Below are 19,971 nucleotides of genomic sequence, written 5' to 3'. Positions count from 1 at the left end.
TGGGTGAAGGACATTCCTTAAGGAAATCCAACCAGCTATGTTGGGTAAGTAAAGAAGCAGGGAGCATGTGTACATGTGTTATATATATATATATTTCCAGTGCTGCGGGGGCAGAGGTGGGTCCCAGTGTTGCTGGCCAAGCCACCTAGTTTACTTGGTCAATTCTAGTGAAAGACCCTGTCTCAGGAAACAAGGTGGATGATGCTGGAGGAATGATACCCAAAGTGGTCCCCTGGCTTCCACATGCATACATGTACACATTACTCATATACATATGTGCATATGCACACACATGAACATACACTGAGGAGGAAAAAGTACTTTTATTTACACCCTTTATTTTGTGGAGTTCCCTGTTTTCCGAAATCCCAGATGAACCTTGGCGAGTGGCCCCAGGCCCCTTTGCTTGCTGGGCTTGCAATGGGGGTCTTCTCTAGTCTGAAAATGGAGCATCACGCAGATGGTTCCTGAGGTTGCTAGTGGGTCTGTGAGGGGAAAATATACCTGTCTGTCTGTAGCGTCTTCCCAGGAGTCTGGCATGCTCGCCAGTAGCGGGAGGGGACTCACACTCTGCTCCCTGCTGTCTCTGTTGTCCTCTGCCTTCTAGGCTGGTGATCGTTTATTTCCGACTTCTAAGGGCCCAAACTGAAGAGGAGCTCCTCACTTCTAGATTGGTGCAGCCCTCGATGTAATGAATTGTCTGCCCTCTGAATCCCTAGTGCAGGCCTCCTTTATTTATTTATTTTTAACTTCCTCCAGAGTAGTTCATTGTCTTAATTATGCTAATGGGAGGAAAGGCAGTCCTTCCTGATGGCTCGATAAATCTGCAGCCGCCATGCCAGACCACTTGGATGCCATCAGTCTAAACAGCCGGGCCATCACTCATTCTCTGTCGGAGGGAGACAGCCCAATTAGTGCTCAGCACTTCTTGGCTCCGTATCTCTGGTGTCCACCGCCCAAGAAGCAGTTGATGAACTGACTTATTTATAAATGCACCCAGAAAAGGAGGAGGAGGCCTCCTTCCCACAGAAGGCTGTATAAAAGAAGGAAATAAGAGCTGGCCAGAGATCTGTTGAAGTGAAAAGGTTGTTGTCTTGGCTGGAATCTTCTGGAACAGGCTCTAAGCCCTGGTGGCGGTCTTCTCAAATCCCAGTGGTACCCCAACAAAGGGTGAGAGAGGAGACAGTCTTTCTAGCTCAAGGCGTTGTTGTCCCAGTCCCCAGCTCTGCCAAAGCCAGGGTGGTAACATTTGAAAGTGCAGGATGCAGACCTGGTAGGTTGGGCTTGGTGGTGGCGGCAGTGAAACCTAATCCCAAGGATGATGGTTGATACCAGTCAATATGATAGGCTCTTGCGTCACCATGGGATGTCTGTGAAGGGGTCCTTAGATTGGGATAATTGAGATGAGAAGATGTTCCCTAAATGTGGGTAGCACCGTTATCTGACTGGGGTCCCCGACTGCATTGAAAGGAGAAAGTGAGATGAGAATGGGCATTGCTTTGTGGCTCTTTGGGTTCTGACTGCTGAATCTGAAGTCAAACAAAAGCCAGCCATCATTAGAGGGGAAATACTGCGGCTGGTTCTCTCACCACAGAAGCAGAATTGCTTGCCCATTGTGGAGAAGTCCTAAGCCACTGGAATCGCCTGCTTATTGCAAAGCTGTCCTGTGGAGGGAGAGGGTGGAGCCGAGTCAGAGAGTCCCCAAGTGGAGTTAGACCTGGAACCCTCAGGCCATCTCTGTACTTACTTCTGTGGCTGCCTGTGTCCTTGAGAAAGAGACAGGAGAGGGCCTGTGGCTACTTCACTTCTCAAGGCTTGCCTCCTTGAGGGTTCCAGCTGCTGAAACCTACAACTAGAATGGCCGGTTGGGTAGGCTCAGAAAGTAGGTTTCCTCATTGCTGTGGGCCACACCTGACAAGACAGAGAGCTCAGGAAGTTTGGGCTCACATTTTAAAGGGCTACAGTGTGTCACAATGGGGAAGACATGCCAGCAGCTGGTCGCATTGCTTCAGTGGTCAGGAAACTGAGAGACAGGAATGCCTGTGCTCAGTGCAATTCTCTTCAGTGCAGGACCTGCACCGGTGGAGAGGCCCCACTTAACAAGCGGAGTGGGTCTTCCCTCTTCTGGTAAACGTTTTCGGAAACTTCCTCAAAGACATCCCTGGAAGTGTGTATCCTGAACAATTCTTAATCAGTTCAAACTGATGATGAAGATTAGCCATTCCAGAGCCCCCAAGTGATTCAGGGGAGGGGGAAGAAAGGATAGGAGGGTTAGGGACATGTGCTTGGTTTCTGTCACAGCGTGGTCCCACAGACAGACACACAGACAGTGAGGAAGGTGCTGTACCAAGGCTGTGTGTGTAGAGTGCGCACCTGGCCCAGGAGATCCCTGGGCAGCTGGGTTCTCAGTTTAGTTGAATTATAGCTGCAAGAAAATTAGGGAATCTGCCTTGATTCCCACAGTTGTCATTTGATGACTGTTTTCCTCTTCCTGCATTTGATTGACTTTCCTCAAATGCAAATCGGCTCTTGATCGTCTAGAGACAAGTTAATGTTCTCTGAAGCTTTGAATGGATTTACTTGGATTGTGTTCTGTGCTTGACTTTATCTTGCTGCTTCTTTTTACATGCCTTTTAATGACAGATAAATAATATTAAGAGCTGTCTGCTAAACCATACCTCCCCCGTGGGGTTGGCTTTCTCTGCTTTCCGCTGAAACCATTATGCTTTGAAGACACAGAAGCCTGCTTTCTGTCTTCTGGACACAGCAGCCTGCTTTCTCTCTTCCGGACACAGCGGCCTGCTTTCTCTCTTCCAGACACACTGGCCTGCTTCCTCTCTTCTGGACATCTTTTCTTTTGTATCCAGATCACTCACAAGAGTTTTTAGAAAGCCCAGCCTGCTGGGCTGAATGAAGGGCTCATCCGGAGTTCAGTTTCCAGCACCCGAGTGGCTCACAGCTGCTTAAAATGCCCATTCTAGGGGACCTAAGATGCCCTCTGCTGGCTCCCACAGGCACCTGCACTCTTTCTTATGTGCACATGACCACGTTGGTGCACCAATTTGTTGTTGGAAGGCCGCTTGATTGTTCCCAGTTGCCCAGACTCGAAACAGCCACTCAGAAACTATATTATTTAAACCCCTGCTTGGCCAATCACTTAAGCATATTGTTAGCTAACTCTTGTATCTTTGGTTAACCCATTTTTATTATTCTATATTTTCCCATGAGGTTTGTGGCCTACCAGCAAGGATCCAGCTGGTAACTTGCATCTTTTTTCTCTGGCGGCTCTATGGCATCTCTCTGACTCCACCTCCTCTCTCTCTCTCTCTCTCTCTCTCTCTCTCTCTCTCTCTCTATATATATATATATATATATATATATATATATATATATAAAATCTTATTTTGTTAAGCCATTGGTGAAAAGCAGCTTCTTTATTAACCAATAAAAACAACACATATACAAAAGGACTTCCCACACCACGTAATTAAACAGAAAAGCAATGGAGCCGTAGCTACAGAGCTTTAAACTGGGGCGATAGTCAAGTTAGGTTAATGTATAGCCTGGCGGGCTGCCAGCTCTAAAACCCCATGAATCCATGTGGAAAGGTGCCCCCCCCCCATGTTCTATGTGCTAGAACCCAGCTCGCGAGCTTCGGGCAAGGGGCTGGAGGTTGAGGAAACACACGCAGAGACAGACCAACCACGGACCTGCAATCACTGGTACAAAAGCCCCCCTTTAATAGCATCATGGAGGCTATTTAATAGCACCAACAGTCAATGGCCAACAGGTGAAAATCCCATTCTCTGATCCTCTAGGGAAGGCACAGCATTTAGTCTCTCCAATTGGATGGTTCTAGCAGGGAAGAGCAGCTGAAGGCCAGGACTTGATTAGTCCCAACAGAAAAGAGCAAAATAAGGCTGGCTGGCAGTGTGTGTGTGTGTGTGTGTGTGTGTGTGTGTGTGTGTGTGTGTGTCAGATGGAGACAGAGACAGAGAGACAGAGACAGGTGGCCGGGACATGACTCCAAACTGTTGTCTGTAGCACTCTAAGGAGAAGTTACTTATTCTCTTAAGGGACCTCAAATCAGATGAAGCTAGATTTGTGACTTCCTCACAGAAAGGAATTTCGGGATGAGCTATCATGGAGCAGATTAAGAGTTTATTAAGAGAGATTTTAATATGGATTTTAGGCCCTGGGGTTAAAAGAAAATGATGGTCTTGGAGAGAGAGTAAACCATGACCAAAATGGCAGGTGTTGGCTTTTCAGAGAAGAGCCACATCGTTTCCTTCAGAATAGTCACATAGACATTACTATGTTTATTGATTTTGCTGGGCAAGGAAGCAGTACGCCATTCATGTATAAAATCAAGGAACTACTTTTGGGAGTTGGCTTTCATCTCCTTCAACGTGGGTCCCAGTGACTGAACTCAGGTCAACAGGCTTGGCAGGAAATACCTTGACCCCCTAACCCATCGTACTTGCTCAACTTTGATTAATTTTACCTTTTTAAAGTTATTTTTGTTAAATGGTTGTAAAGAATTTAAGGAGTGTAGGGGTGGGGTGGGAGAGGGTTGAGGCGAACCCGGCAGGATTACAACTAACAAACTAGGTGAAAGTGGAGATCTCGGGGATTCAGGAAGTTATGATGCCCACACTATAAATAAAGTTAATAATTGTGTTCATGAGATTCCCAGAAAACATTTTGGAGAGTATTGAGGCCATATATTGGGGACTTTGGCTTGACTTTCTGCCTCTGTGCTGACAGCCTGCTCAGTGACCTGGCCTGGGGGCGGGGTGTGTGTGTGACTTCTGGAGTCTGGATTCTCTGCCACAAAGAGGCTTCAACCAGACTCTGTGGTGAGTGCTCCTTCCCTCCCGAGTCTCCACACTTTTACCTGTTCTCCTGCCTCAAGGCTGCCACAGGTAGAGAATGTACAGCTTTGCTGCTGAGTGAGTAGGCCCTGAAGCCGGATGGGGAGTCACTTTGCAGGGACCCCAGGGCGATAGGAGGTGACAAGTTCAGGTGACCTCTGTTTGCTCTATGTGACCTGGTTAGTCGGTTGTACAGGCCTCGAGTGACCCTTTGGGTTTCCTTTGAGCCAACTTGGTAATCCTTTTGTCTGTCCCACTGTGCCTCCCCTTTAGTCACAGGTTGGTAACAGACCCAGGGACTGCCCCAGCCGTCTCTTTTCAGATGATTCTGTGAGCTCAGCCCCTTTTCCTGTGTCATATCCTGCTTTCCCAAGGTCCTGCCACATGGAGCAGTTCCGTAGCTGCAATGAGGACATTCTTTTTCCCCAGGGCGGCTCTGTGGCACTTGCTAGCAGATGGACCGCCACTCTGGGCCCCCTGCCCGGATTGTGTTGGGTTCACACACCACTCTAATACCATGCCCACTTAGACTCTCTTGGTGGTGAGACCCTGTCTGCCTGGCCTCCTGGACCAACAGGACACAGTGGCCCTTTTTCTGGAAGCACAGAGAGTGTACTGTCACTGATGTGTGTGTGTGTGTGTGTGTGGGGAGGGACGAAAAAGAAAATCCTATCTGGGCTAAAAAGATGGGTTAGCAAGTCAAGGTACTTGAGCTAAACCCAACGACGTGAGTTTAACTCCCAGGTCTCACATGGTGAAAGGAGAGAATCAATCTCAACAAGTGCCCCTCTGGCTACCACGTGTGCATCAGAAGAGGTGTGCCCCCATAATAAATAAATAAGATGTAATAATTTTAAACAAGCCTTACTAGGCTGTTCTCCCTTAGGTGACAGGAATGGAATGGGGGATGTGTGTTAGCCGAAACACAAGGAATTCACAAAGATGTGTGTTAGAAGAGCCTTCACAGGGAAAAGAGAAAGAGACAGAAAGGAGAGGATGAGTGAGTGTGTGTTCTTGTATTAACTAAGGTGAGCAAAGAAGAAAATCACCCAGAACAGTCCTGTGCACGGAGGAGTGACCACTATCACTCCCAACCCCTCTGAATTGTCACTGATGCACCAGTCAAGGGCCTCACTCCCGGCCTGGGCCTCTGGGGCTGAGCCTGCAGTGGCTGCAGCCGCTCCTCAGACCAAGCAACCACAAGCCCTGTCGCCTTTGTGTCCTCGATGCAGGTGGTGCTCCCCACGTTCATTCTGGAGAAGCGGTCCTTGCTGGAGATGTACGCAGACTTCATGGCACACCCCGACTTGCTGCTGGCCATCACTGCTGGGGCGACGCCGGAGGAGAGAGTCATTAGCTTTGTGGAGTACTATCTTACAGCCTTCCACGAGGGCCGCAAAGGCACCCTGGCCAAGAAGCCCTACAACCCCATCATCGGCGAGACCTTTCACTGCTCCTGGGAGGTCCCCAAGGACAGAGTCAAGTCGAAGAGGACTTCTCCCCATTCTCCCGTTAGTTGCCATGAGCATCTGCTGGCTGACGACCCTGGTAAAAGCTATAAGCTCAGGTTTGTGGCTGAGCAGGTGTCCCATCATCCGCCCATCTCCTGCTTCTACTGTGAGTGCAAGGAGAAGAGACTATGTGTCAACACTCACGTATGGACCAAAAGCAAGTTCATGGGCATGTCCGTGGGGGTCTCCATGATAGGCGAAGGTAAGCCATTGTCATTAATTGGAGTCTTACCCGGTGCCCTTTGCATTTGAGACAAGCAATGGATGCTTTGTGCATGTTTTATTTGTAAATGGGGGTGGGAGAGTGGGAAAGAGGGATGGATGTTGGACCAGTGTGGCTGATTTCCAGTGTCCTAAGTGATGGATGGAAGGGATGGGTCACAGCTTCTGTGCACACACAGTGCAGTTACACAACCTCCTTCCAGAACCACCTTCTTTAGATGGCCGTGGATGGCCCTGAGTGTGTGACCACATGAGTGTGTGGCCCGGTCCTGAGTGTGTGACCACACATGAGTGTGTGGCCCGGTCCTGAGTATGTGACCATACATGAGTGTGTGGCCCAGCCCTGAGTGTGTGACCACACATGAGTGTGTGGCCCGGCCCTGAGTGTGTGACCACACATGAGTGTGTGACCACATGAGTGTGTGGCCCGGTCCTGAGTGTGTGACCACACATGAATGCGTGGCCCGGTCCTGAGTGTGTGACCACACATGAGTGTGTGGTCCAGTCCTGAGTGTGTGACCACACATGAGTGTGTGGCCCAGTCCTGAGTGTGTGACCACACATGAATGCGTGGCCCGGTCCTGAGTGTGTGACCACATGAGTGCGTGGCCCTAAATGTGTTCGGTTTTGCCCGTGTTCTGGCTTCCAGACTATGAGGACAGCGGTTGCCTATGAAAGCTCCCCAGAGGAGTCCCTCCAGGCAAGTCTTTGGTCCTGTGCTGGGGTCCCACAGTGAGAATGGGCTGATCATTCACTGGTGGATGGACAGTACCTTCTTATCTTAGGAAAGAGCTGTGAACGGTTTGTTCATTGTGGCAAGAAATCCGGCAAGGCCTGTTAAGTTATGGCGTCTATGTTAGTGCTTATTTAACTCCTTCTGAGTCAGAGATCCATCTGAGACTCCACAATTCTCATCCTTGAAAATAAGCAAAAGTACAAAACCCCACAATTTGACTTCCAATCTCTTGGTTTCTTAAGAGCCCTTCTCAGACCCCATCACTGAAGGATACTTTCACTGTGTGCACTTAAGTTTTTAAAAATTGCATATATAAATATATGGGTGTTTATATATGTTTATCTATGTATAGTTAAAAAGTGTGTAAGGGAGAGAGGAGAGAGAAGGAGAGGGAGAAGAATGGAGGGAGATCTAACAACTTATAGGAAGTGGTTTCCTCTTTCCACCATGTGGATTCTGGGGAATTCAGCTCAGGTCTTCAGCTTTGGCAGCAAGCGCCGTTACCTGCTGAGCCATCTCGCCAGCTCTTCTGTGCAAATTTTGAGCACTTACAGGTGCTAGGCTCTGCCCTAGGATGTAGGGATACTTGAACAAAGAGCTGAGAAGAGATCCGCGCACCCCCCAGTGTGAAGCTGCTCATCTTTCTGTGTAACTAACGAATAAGAGAGGGAGCCAGCGGAGTTCTGTGTTGAGACGGTGGAGGAAAAGACGGAAGGCCCTAGGCCCCGGAGGAGGCTGGGGGAGCTGTTAACGGATAGGCCGTGCTGGGAGTGTGGCACTGTGAGTGTCAGGTGGGGTGTGGGCCAGAGACCCGGCGGCTCCATGCCACCAGCAGCAGCCACCTGAGGAACTCATTCACAGGTCCCTACTCAGGTGAAACCAGCATTCTTGGTTGCTTTGAGGAAAATGATTTCAGATCCAGCAAGTTATTAACAGGCTTGGAGTTTAGGAAGACATTTAACATAGACGTAAGGGGCTGGAGAGATGGCTTGGCAGTTAAGAGCACTGGCTGCTCTTCCAGAGGTTCTGAGTTCGATTCCCAGCAACCACATGGTGACTTACAACCATCTGTAATGAGATCAGGTGCTCTCTTCTGGCCAGCAGGCAGACATGCAGGCAGAACACTGGACACACGATAAATGAACATAGATGTCAGCTTGTGGGGAAAGGAGAGTATAGAAAAAGAGGCGCTGCACCCAGACAAGGGCGTTGGCTCTCAGCTGACTTGACCTTAGCAACAGCCATGTATGTGTGCGTGACTTTTGTGACTTCTCTACATCACAAAAGGTCACTAAAAATCATCCCCTTCCCTTTTCTGGTAAATGAGTTCTTGGGGGTGGGACCTGTAGCACCTTGGGGGGCTGTCTTAGTCACTGTTCTATTGCTGTGAAGAGACACCATGACCAAGGCAGCTTATACAAGCAAACATTTGGTTATGGGTCTTGCTTACAGTTTCAGAGGTGAGTCTAGGACGAGCATGGTGGGAACATAGCACAGGCCGATGGGCATGGTGCTAGAGCAGTAGTGAGGTTTATATCCCATCTGAAAGAGGAAGGCAGAGAGAGAGAGAGATCTGGTATCTGAAACCTCAGAGCCCCCAGAGATACACCTCTTTTTACAGAACTCAGGACCAACAGCGCAGGGATGGCGCCAATCACCATGGGCCTGGCCCTCCTGCATTGATCAAATGAGAAAATGCCTTACAGCTGGATCTCAAGGAGGCATTTCCTCAGCTGAGGCTCCTTCCTCCGATGACTCTAGCTTGTGTCAAGTTGACACCATAAAACCACCCATTTCAGTATCCACGGGAGGAGTGGGTAGCTGTGGGCAGACCATGCTGGGCAACCCTACAAAGATATGACCACTCGTGTCTGGGCCTGGAGGTCACTGGTGATCTAGATGGCCTTTGTGTGAGGTGCTGTCTGAGTGCAGACCCAGCAGGATCTGGGGAGAGAGAGGGAATACAGGCATACAACCGGTGATATTTGTAGGCTGTGTGAAGTAGCAGTCTGTGAGATCTCCCATGCTGGGGACTCCTTGAGTTTACAAGCTTCTGTTCCCGATGGGTAATCAGAACCTGAGACACTTCCAGAAAGTTCTCAAGCTCACTGATTCGGGACCTTGTGATGGGGTGACTAAGCAACAAGAGAATGGTGCCTGGCCCAGGTACCTTCAAGACCTTCTAAGGGCACAGCCAGGGCTGCTGAGGCCCAGAGATGTGAGGGCAGGCATTTCCTTATGGGCCTGTCCTCTGTCAGGCTCCTTTCCTGAGCACAGCGTGTTCCTCAGATGCAGGCCAGGGTGCCACCCTGGGAAGCACTGGGAGGATCCCCACAGAGTTGTGGTTGAGTGGAAAGCTCAGACAGGCTCGGTAGGGCCGAGGGAGGTCTAAGTTTGCAGTGACTGTGTCCTTGGGTCTTCATTGGAAAACAAAATTTGGGACCAGCAAGATGACTCAGTAGGTAAGAGGCACTCAGGAGCCTCAAAACCTGAGTTTAACCCCAGGACCCACATGGCGGAAGGGGAGAACTTCTCCCACTAATTAATTTCTGGTTGCTACACACACATACCACATACCCCATACCCACGCCCACACACGATATAGAAATAAAATTAGAAAAAAATGGATTTGGGTTATTCTAGTTGATTTTATTACTTATTCTAAATCCCCTACAGATAGTTCCTTAGTTGCTTTGTTGTTTAAAACAGAGGCTCTTTCTACAGCCCTGTAACTCGTTATTTAGTCCAGGCTGGCCCTGAACTTGCAGTGATCCTCCTGCCTCTGGCCCCCAAGTGCCCAGCACAATCAATTCTTTATAGATGAAATACAGGTGTTCTTTCTTTTTTTGTTTTGCTTTGTTTTGTTTTTTTCTAGGCAGGGTTTCTCTGTGTAACAGCCCTGGTTATCCTGGAATTCATTCTGTATTCCAGGCTGGCCTTGAACTCACAGAGATCCACCTGCCTCTACCTCCAGAGTGTGCCACCACTGCCTGGCTGTACAGGTATTTTCTAGAGAAGCTCCCACCCCTAGGCTGCTGCTTTGTTTACCTCCTTATTGATAATGCACTCTAGAAAGACTTTCTTCTCTGTTCAACCATCCATTCACCTGACAGGTGACTGACATAGCCCTTGGTGTGGGCTCCAGCAAGCACGTGGGTATCCAGATGTCCTGGTTAAGGACAGGCAGGTTTAGCCCTGAATTAGTCCCACAGCAGACACAAAGGCTGTGGGAGATGCGCTGCCCACCCGGAGGGGGTTATCGTCTAGTTTCCTTTACCGTTGCTGTAGTAAACACAAAAGCAACTTAAGGGAGAACGTTTGTTGGGCTCACAGTTGCAGGGAACAGTCCATCATGGTGGGGAAGTGGCAGCAGGAGCTTGAGAGAGCTGGGCACACTGTGTCTCCATTGGAAGACAACAGGAGATGCACATTGGTGCTCACCTTGCTTTCTTCTCATTTGGTTCAGGACTTCGACCTGTGGCATAGCACTGTGCACATTCCCATTTAATTTGCCCAGTTAAACCTCCTCCCGGGCACACCCACAGGCCAGCTAGCCTGTCTAGACAACCCCTCCCCGAGATTCCCTTCTAACTGTTGTACATGTTTTAAGGGCCACGTCTACACTGAAAAAGAACCCTCAAAACCAGCGAGTGGCCATTAAACCTGCAGTGTGTATGGAGGCCTAGAAGTGACTGGAAGCTCCTCTCAGAGGCCCAGGAACCTCCTCCCTGTCAGAACTTTTCTCTGGGGACATGACTGGAGCTTGAGGAATCTAGGAACTTAGAACAGAGACCGACAGGACCACGCTGGTGACTTTTTTCCCTTTTCTTTGAGGCGGTCTGGTTTCACTGTATCACCCAGGTCGGCCTTGTGTTCTTGGTCCTCCTGCCTCAGCCTCTGGATGACAGGTGTGGGCCACCTGTGATTTCTCTTTTCCACCTTCTAGCTCTAGCCTTTTGTCTTCTTAAGCTGCCCAGTCTGGGAAAGTCTTACACAAACATAGGCTTTGAGACAGATGTTCAGGCTAGCTCCTTCTGAAAGGGCTCTGGTCAGAAGCCCTGATGATAGTAAGTGTGTGGATGGGATGATGGGGATGGGGCCACAGGGAGGGTGTCTCTCTGAGGCACAGAAGGAATGTCAAGGTTATAGAACACAGGAGCCGGAGTTTCTCTTTTGGGACAGAAGGCATTCGGGTCAAATGCTCGAGTGAGCTGGAGAAGCTGGCGGGAAGAGCCAGTCTGTTCTGATACTGTAGGTTTTCGGTCGGGTGGAAGAAAGAAGGTGGCTTTCATATGTGCATTAAGTGTCCTCGGGTGGCTGTGAGCCCGCAGAGCTAGCCTCACTTGTTTCCATTCCCTCAGACCCTGGGGGTTAGCCTCCCTCCAAGCTTGGTGGTCGAGGCAGGTATGGCTCCATGGGTTCACAGAAGCAGGCAGTTGGTCCATGAGCAGGAGTTGGAACCCTCGTGGCTTTAGCTGAGAGCCTGTAGTGTGTTGTGTGCACTGTGGCTCCTGGACCCTGGACCCTGGAGAGCTGGGTTCCTTCTCTCCTCACTGTACTGCAGACCTCTGGTCCTGCCCACCCCGCCCCACGTGCATTCTCTCTTCTCCTTCATCTGCTCCCGCTCCTCGACATTTCTCCACTCTTGATTCCAGGAAACAAGGACTGGCAGTGCCCCTTAGGCTCTGTCTCCGGCATCAGTTGTCCCCTGCTCGCTGTGAGATGTTGCAGGGCCTTGAAGGGCACCATATAAAGTTCTCAGGAGACTGGTGACCAGTGAGCACTCAGTCCTCATGGGGACCGTTGGCCGCAGTCTTCATTCTTGCAGGTTGGGGAGCCACGAGCCTTGGGAGGGAACATCACAAGCTACTTTTCGTCATGTATATCCATTTAATGGACAGAGCTATCGCGTGTGTAGGCTCATGGTACTCTTGATGGTGGGCGCCCTTGTCTCAGTACTGAAGGGGAGCAGGGAGCTATATGCAGGGTAAGGTGCTTGTTCATGGGAACTCACACTCCAGCAGCCGTGGGGCGAGACTGGAGCCTTTCCCTTCCTTGTGACTCTGCTCAGCCAGCACACCTCTGCACACCACCCTTACACAGACTCTTTCCTTGATCTTCTCACCGAGAGAATTGCATTTGTGGGTCTGGGCACCTGTTTCATCTTATACCTAGCCCCTTCCTTGGGGCACCTTCCTTTTCTAGGTTAACTTGTCCTGACAGGGTCTTCCTTGGCACTGGCCACCTCTCGCCTACTGCCTTGATCACAGCCACAATGGTGTCTCTGCCCCATGACTACTGTCCTCTCAGATGACAGAGCAGGCCCACCTTGCTTGTGGTGTTTTCTAGAGCTCTGCATGTTCAGACAGCAGAACGCAGGGCAGCGAACAGAGAGCTCTGTCGAGGTGGGAGGCACGGCGTTTGTTCCAGGACTCTCTTGGGGTGCCCACCCGAGTGTTCCTACCTTCATGCTCTCTGCCCGTTCCTCTCTGCCTGTTCCTGCTGGCCTGACTCTCCCTCTCTCCTGGAGGTGTGCTTCGGCTCCTGGACCATGGGGAAGAATACGTCTTCACGCTGCCCAGTGCCTACGCCCGCTCTATCCTCACTGTCCCATGGGTGGAGCTTGGAGGGAAGGTCAACATCAGTTGTGCCAAGACCGGGTACTCTGCCACCGTGACATTCCACACAAAGCCCTTCTACGGCGGGAAGGTCCACAGGTAGGAAGTGGCCAGGATTCTGGCTGTATTTCTCTTTGTGCCCAAGTCCCCTCACCCTTTCAGAAAGGAGACTTGGTAGGCACATCTGTAATCCCAGCAGTTGGGAGGCAAAAGCAGGAGAATCAGAAGTTCAAGGTAATCCTTGAGTACTAGGCTAGCTTGATGATCCATGCGCTCTTGTCACTTAAAAAAACATTGAGTTCTAGCCAGGCAGAATGCCATTTATCCATAAGTCAAGTCCTCTGGAGGCAGAGCCAAGAAAATCTCAAGTTCCAGTCCAGTCCGGGCTACACCGCAAACTACAGGCTAGCTCAGATAACATAGTGAGACCCTGTCTCCAAAAGTCAAGGGCTGGGGACGCACCTTACTGGTAGTGTTTGCCTGACATACACAAAGACCTGGTTCAATCCCCCAGCACTCTCTACCCTAAAAAAGATGGCATTTCAGTAGATGAGTTGACCATCAAGACAGAGTGACCAGTTTTTGCTTGAAAAGACACCTCTTCCCCCCATTTCATAGGGTAGGCTTTGGGGCCATCCCTACTCACCGTTTATGGGCAGTCTGATGTAATGCAGAAGACACACTTTATGGTGCAATGCTCTGCAGGCACAGGCATTGTGGTGGCCCCCATTTCTCAGCTCCTGGAATCCTGGGCACCCAAGCCACAGACCATGTCTCCATCCTTAGAAGCTGGGAAACCAGGTCTCCAACAGAAGGAGAGGTTACTATTGGAGGAAGGACAGACTTATTCTCATGTTCTGACTGAAGCAAGCCTGCCATCGTGCAGACCTCAAATACCCAAGCTGCTGCTTCTTGGACTTTGTTAGAATTAGCTTGGGGACACACACAGACACCCTCAGCAGTACACTGGAGTTGGAGCTGATTGGGCCTGTTTCTTGCCAGCATTCGGTTAACATGCTGGCATTTGAAAGACGATAGCTATATCACCAAAAGCATGCAGCTGTGTCTTCCCCATGGAGGGCCTTGTGCACCCTTGGCCAGCACACCACTCATACTTCCCACCAGTAGGCTTGTCCACCTGGAACCTGAATGGCTCTTAGGCCAAGAAAGGTGGCTTCCAAGCCTACATTTGAAAACTGGATACTCAGACCAGAGATAGCTCAGAGGTTAAGAATGTTTACTGTTCTCTCAGAGAACCAGAGTTCTGTTCCCAGCATCTACACTGGATGGCTCGCAAACACTTATATAACTAGCTTCAAGCAATCCGATACCTCTGATCTCCACAGACATCTACATCCCATATGTATATACCTCTCCCCAAAACACATAGGTAAAATAAATGAAAATAGGAAAAGCAAACGGGAAACTCAGCACACGCTGGGCCACTGAGTCCTGAGGACTTGCTCCAGGGGCATTTCTTCCCACTCAGACACAGATCCCTGGGTTCTCCAGATCAGATAGGGGATTTTAGTTCTGAGACAAGCTGTCATACGTCCTAGACACCTTAAATTTGTAGTCCTCCGGGCCCTGCCCCAGATGCTGGGTTTACAGGCATGTACCACAGGTCTTATTTAAGGATGGGGAAATTCTTCCTACTCTGGTGGTACGAGTGCAGCACCAGGAGATGCTGTCTGGGGAGTAGAGAATCTATTTCGATTTACTGTTGGATCATCTTTGTGACAAACGGCGTTGTATATAACCACTTGTGAGTCTATCAGATCAGAGAAGTGGGTTCTGACCACTCTTACTGTTGATCATCTTCAGACCTGATTAGGATTTCATGTTTTTTCTTGTTTTCTACCTCTCTTTTGTTCAATCTTTTTGATACGAGATCTACCTATCCACCTAGCCCTGCTCAGTCTTGGCCTAGATTCCTCCGCCTGTTTCCTAAGTGCTGGGGGTAACAGGGATAAGCCAACATCCCATCTTCTTTTCATGTTCTTATCAAGATTATTGCATCTTCTTCTAAGACCCAGTTTTGAGCCAAGCTGCAAAAACATTTTTTTCTCCCTGAGCTGCTTTTAAGAGTCTCTGAACTAGAGTTCCCTTTGGATTAGTTTGACTCATTCATTAATGCAGGGTCACAGCCGAAGTGAAACACAACCCAACCAACACCATCGTCTGCAAAGCGCATGGGGAATGGAACGGCACCTTGGAGTTCACCTACAGCAACGGGGAGACCAAAGTCATCGACACGACTGCCCTTCCCGTATACCCGAAGAAGCTCAGACCTCTGGAGAAGCAGGGGCCCATGGAGTCCAGGTATGCCTGCCCAGCACAGCTGCCCCAGCTGCCTTCACTGAGGGACCCATGGGAAACCTAAGCAGTACAGCTGATGGAAAAGGACCAGGGGTTGCTTTCTTTAGTCATCTGAATTTCTCCTGCTGGGTCCATTGGGGACAGACGTGTGGTTCTGCTCTTAAGAGTGGACTGTCATCCACTGTCTGGCAGACTTGTGCCATCTGTCCCCAAAAGCTTGTCAACCCAACTGCTCTATTATTGGTTGATTGTAAATTAATCACAGAGTTGCTGGTAATTGAGAGAACAACTTACGTAGGGAAGCAGTGAACATTTCCTTTTTTCTTTCTAGACAGATGGGCAATGTTCCTTTTAAAATACTGAGCGCACAGGCGGGGAAATCAACTCCACACAGCCTATGCTCCTGGTAGAAGCAGGCACAGCTTAGGGGCAGTCCCAGGATGAGGTTCAGCCTCTGGGTACTTGGAACCCTGCAGAGAGCAGGGAAGGAACCTAGCCCTGGAGTTAGAGAGGGGTTGCTGTCTTTTCTTCTATGTATGTATTCAGACACAGTGCTGGGCATGGCGGCACAAGCCTGCCTGTAACCACAGGAGACTGAGGCAGCAGCCTGGGCGACACCATAAGACCCCATCTGGAAAAGCAGTAACAAGGGCCATAGGAAGCTGACTGTCGAGAAATTGCACTGTCTACTTGAGGTGTGCCGTGGCTGCTCTATGCACCTGTTCCCACCATCCTTACTAGGTCCCAAGTGACATCAGCATAGCTTGTCCAGTTGTCTCAGCTCTGCTGTGGTGGCAGCCAGCCATTTTCATTGCCAGACTACCCTAGTGGGGGCCTCAAGATACTGTCTGTCCATCTGAGCCCCCACGACCAGAATACGGTTCTGAGCAAAGGTCCTGTCTTGGGTCACAGAGGTAGGCCTGGAGGGGTCGCTCTCGCCACACCCTGTGCTAATCTGGCAACCTCTTGGGGGCACCCCTGGCTTCCTCTTGATGACCCACCCTTTCAAATTTTCCCAGTTTGCCATTCTGGGCTTTTCTGAGGTTCCCTGTTTTTCACACTCACTTGACATTAGTTTTCTCTGCAAAATGCAGTTGCTAATTATATAGCCACCTGTGTCGTTGGGTCATGAGGATTAAGTTTCTCTAAAACATTTAGAGGGGTGCCTGGGGCGGCGGTACCCTGCCTGCTCTTTCCAGGAGTCTCAGAACACCAGGACAGGTTGTGTGGAGGCAGCAGATGTGTTACCAAGGAGCCCAGGGTCCAGCCCTGGCTCTGGTGTTTCAGGATGCCTGAACTGGATTTCTGCAGACAGCTGCCTAGATACCTTTCCTTCCCTGCCTGGCCACTGTCACCCCAATAGCTGGCTCAACCTGAAGGTTTTCTTTCTAGGAACCTCTGGCAGGAAGTCACCCACTACCTGCGGCTCGGGGACATGGATGCAGCCACAGAGCAGAAGCGACGCTTGGAGGAGAAGCAGAGGGTGGAAGAGCGGAGACGGGAGACCCTTCGCACACCTTGGCGGCCCAAGTACTTCATCCCAGAGGTAACCCTGCTACTAAGCTCTGGCCCGGGTCTCTGGGCTGGAATTTGAATTAGGATTTCCCTGATACGGCTTTTGGACCTCATCTTGAGGGAGGAAGTAAGCAGCTGTCACTTCCCCTGCAGTGTTCCTCCATTCCGAAACCCTTCTGGCTAGCCAAGCCAAGGAGGGCACTTTGACCTGTTCTGCCTCTATTCCCTCTCTATATCTGGGTGCCCTTTAAGCCTCCCCATTTGAGTACTGACCTTCCATGTGTGGGTCACATGGAAGGGTCACACAGAGCAGAGCTCAGTAGGGTCCTCAGCCTGAAATGCTAGCTCCTATCCCACCCCACTCCCACAACACAGGGAAGCAGGCAAGGTGCCCTGCGTTCCTTTGAGGTCAATCTTAGTTTTGCCTCCTGTGGCTGTGGCAACTTAGAGGAGAAAGGGTCATTTGGCTCACAGCTCCAGGTCACAGTTATCATCCCTTTGTCTTAACAGCTTAGGATCTCATGGTCATGTGATGAACATAACCCAGGTGATGCTGCAGCCAGGGCCACAAGCCTGCCTAATAGACAACCCCTCTCTGGTTGATTCTAGATTGTATCAATGTGTAATGGGTTGTTCAGGAAGTAACGGGTAGGGATCTAGGGATAGACCCTCCTTTTATAGGCTGCTTCCCTGGCACCACTGGATGTGGAGGTGCTTTAGAGACTCAAGGTCATCCTCAGCTGTGTGGCTAGTGAGTGGGAAGCTCAAGCTTCAGTCTCCCATCCAGATCACATTGATTCTTTGTGAGGAGCCAGGACAGTTTTTTAACAAGGATTGCAATATTTGTATGCTAAGAGTTTATACAAATTTCAATCCCAGGAGCCAGTCAGAATGGGTCAGTGGGGGCCAGCTGCTAGTCTCTAACTCCCACTATGAGAATGGATTGTGCTTTCTGGCTGTGGGGTGATAGCTAGGGAAGCCCTGTGGCCTGGGTGGGGCAGGGGTGACCTATGGGCAGGAACAGGAGGCGGTGGCTGCCTGGCTGCATTTCAGGGCTGGAACTTCAGACTTGATGGTACTTGGGAGACTGCCTTGAAGGGTTTCCTGTGGGGTGGGGGGGCTCGCTCAGGGGACAGAAATTCTTGAAGCCTTCCTTGAGGTAACTCCTGTCTTTGAGACAGCTTGCCTGACTTATGTGGAAATTTGTTCTTGAAGTTCTATCCCTGGGGCTTGATAAAAGCCAACAGATCTGTAACAGGAGGACTGGAGATAATATCACCCTGATACCAGGATTGTTGTTTTCTGCCTTGTGCAGTCCCTTCTGGTTTGTCACCCGCTTACACGTGCCATCAATTTCTCACCTGGCGACTGAGGGGTGGTGTCCTGTGGCGTCTGTCCTCGATGTACTGTGACAGACAGACACCTGCCAAAAAGTCTCATTTTTGGGGTGGGTGGATGTTTCATGTTACCTTTCCTTTCCCTTTGATTCATCTACCCTGCCTCTCTTCTGTACCCCGCCCCCCCCCCCCCCCCCCCCCGTCTCGGAATTTTTTGCAAAGTCATCTAGAGAGAAACTGTCAAGACCCCACATTTTAAAAGCAAATGAGTCTTCCTATCTCAGCTGGGAGGGGAGAACTGTATCCTTAGATAAGCTCAGCAAGTGCCAGGGTTGGGGAAGACCGGCTTGGAGGAGAGTTGTTGGCGTTGGCCAGTCTAAGGCTCACCTGGCTGGCTGGGTGGGAGGGGTCCTTGCTTTTCAATTCTCTGCTGTGAGATCCTTCTTCTCTTGCAGGGTGATGGCTGGGTGTACTTCAACCCTCTCTGGAAGACACACTGACGGGTGGAGGTGCAGCGTTGCCCTCAGTGGGCCTGAGTTTGTAGGAATTAAAGTGGTACAGTATCAAGGTTCTGTTGGCATTTTTGCTGAGCCTCTTGTTAGCATCCAAGTCAGAGGGAGGGGTTCTATACTGTGAAACTTGCACCCCAAATTCTGCCTGAGGGTTTATTCGAGAGCCAGCTGAGGCCTGTGTGTGCACGCACAGCACCCGCCAAGGCTGAACTGGGTAATCTTGAGCTCCTTTTTATTCAAGAGGTTTGATGTTTTCTACTTTCCACTTTGCCAAGGTAGTTTTGCACTTCAGGTCTTTTCCACTAGCCCCACTCCGGTCACGTGCAGGTTGAAGTGGCACAGCCGGCTGAAGTCTCTGTCTGAAAGGGGCTCATCTCTGGCAGAAGGGGAGTGGGCACCCTTTGCTGATGAGTGTTATGACTCAAGTTCACGCCCAGGAAAGAGCAAGTGGGCCTTCCTGTGGCTGCTGTGGGTGGCTCTGGAGCAATCAGAGTCAGGCCCACCAGGAAGCTTTCGCCCATCTTTCTGACACTTTTCATGCCGAAGCAGAAGACAAATCACATAGTCATGACAAAGGGCTCTGGAAGTTCAATACACGCATGCGTACACTACATGGACCGCCACTGCCTCATAGCTAGTTGGGAAAAGAGAACAAATAGTCTGTACCTTTCTTTCTTAATTTTGGCCCAAACTGCAAGAAAGCCACTGTAACTGGGGCACACGAGTCCCCATAGTCCCAGCTGAGAATCAGTCTCCAGCCTTGGAGGTCAAACACAGAACCAAACAAAATCGAGAAAAGAAAAGTCTGATTGGACTGCTGTTGAGTGCTTAATTTATTTTTTACCTTGCCACTCCAATGATATTTATAAAATCCAGTAGCATGAATGCTTCTCTGCAGTAATACTAATTTTGTGCCTTTTGTCTGCTTTCTTAAGACCAACTGTTGACACTTTGTAGATATTAGACAAATATATTTCCATTAAATACTCTTGTGTCTGGTGTGTGTGTTATTTTTAGGGATTCAAAAGTTTTGATTGGTAGGTAGCTTTGAGTAATCTCAGTTTTCTTGTTTTGGTACTGCTAATCACAATAACTATATTAAAAGTTTTTAAAAATTGAGTTATGTATGTGCACGGAAGTGCAGTGCCTGAAGAAGAGGGTGTTGGATCTCTTGGAGCCAGAGTTGCAAGTGGCTAGACATGGATGCTGGAATAACCAGTCTTTGCAAGAACAGTACATCCTCTAAACCACTGAGCCATGTCTTCAGTCCCCAACACTGTTTACGTCCATGAAAAAGCCCCAGACCAGCATCACTTAGGGGCTACTA

The 19,971-nt window shown here is 49.8% G+C and overlaps 1 protein-coding gene across 2 annotated transcripts in view; it reads left to right on the top strand.

Annotated features, from left to right (window-relative positions):
- Window positions 1-19,632, top strand: part of Osbpl10 (oxysterol binding protein like 10) — a 237,531-nt gene extending 217,899 nt beyond the window's left edge. For both annotated transcript variants that reach the window (XM_075964247.1, XM_075964246.1), the window contains 5 exons: window positions 6,107-6,587; window positions 12,874-13,060; window positions 15,101-15,283; window positions 16,673-16,826; window positions 18,588-19,632. In XM_075964247.1, the coding sequence (XP_075820362.1) occupies window positions 6,107-6,587; window positions 12,874-13,060; window positions 15,101-15,283; window positions 16,673-16,826; window positions 18,588-18,632 (1,050 nt within the window). In that variant the 3' untranslated portion in view covers window positions 18,633-19,632. The remainder of the gene's footprint in view (window positions 1-6,106; window positions 6,588-12,873; window positions 13,061-15,100; window positions 15,284-16,672; window positions 16,827-18,587) is intronic.
- Window positions 19,633-19,971: the final 339 nt, after the last annotated feature.

The sequence above is a fragment of the Microtus pennsylvanicus genome, chromosome 3 (genome assembly GCF_037038515.1).
Source record: "Microtus pennsylvanicus isolate mMicPen1 chromosome 3, mMicPen1.hap1, whole genome shotgun sequence".
Classification (NCBI taxonomy): domain Eukaryota; kingdom Metazoa; phylum Chordata; class Mammalia; order Rodentia; family Cricetidae; genus Microtus; species Microtus pennsylvanicus.
The sequence above is the reverse complement of the archived record's forward strand: the minus strand, read 5'-3'. Positions and strand labels throughout refer to the sequence as shown.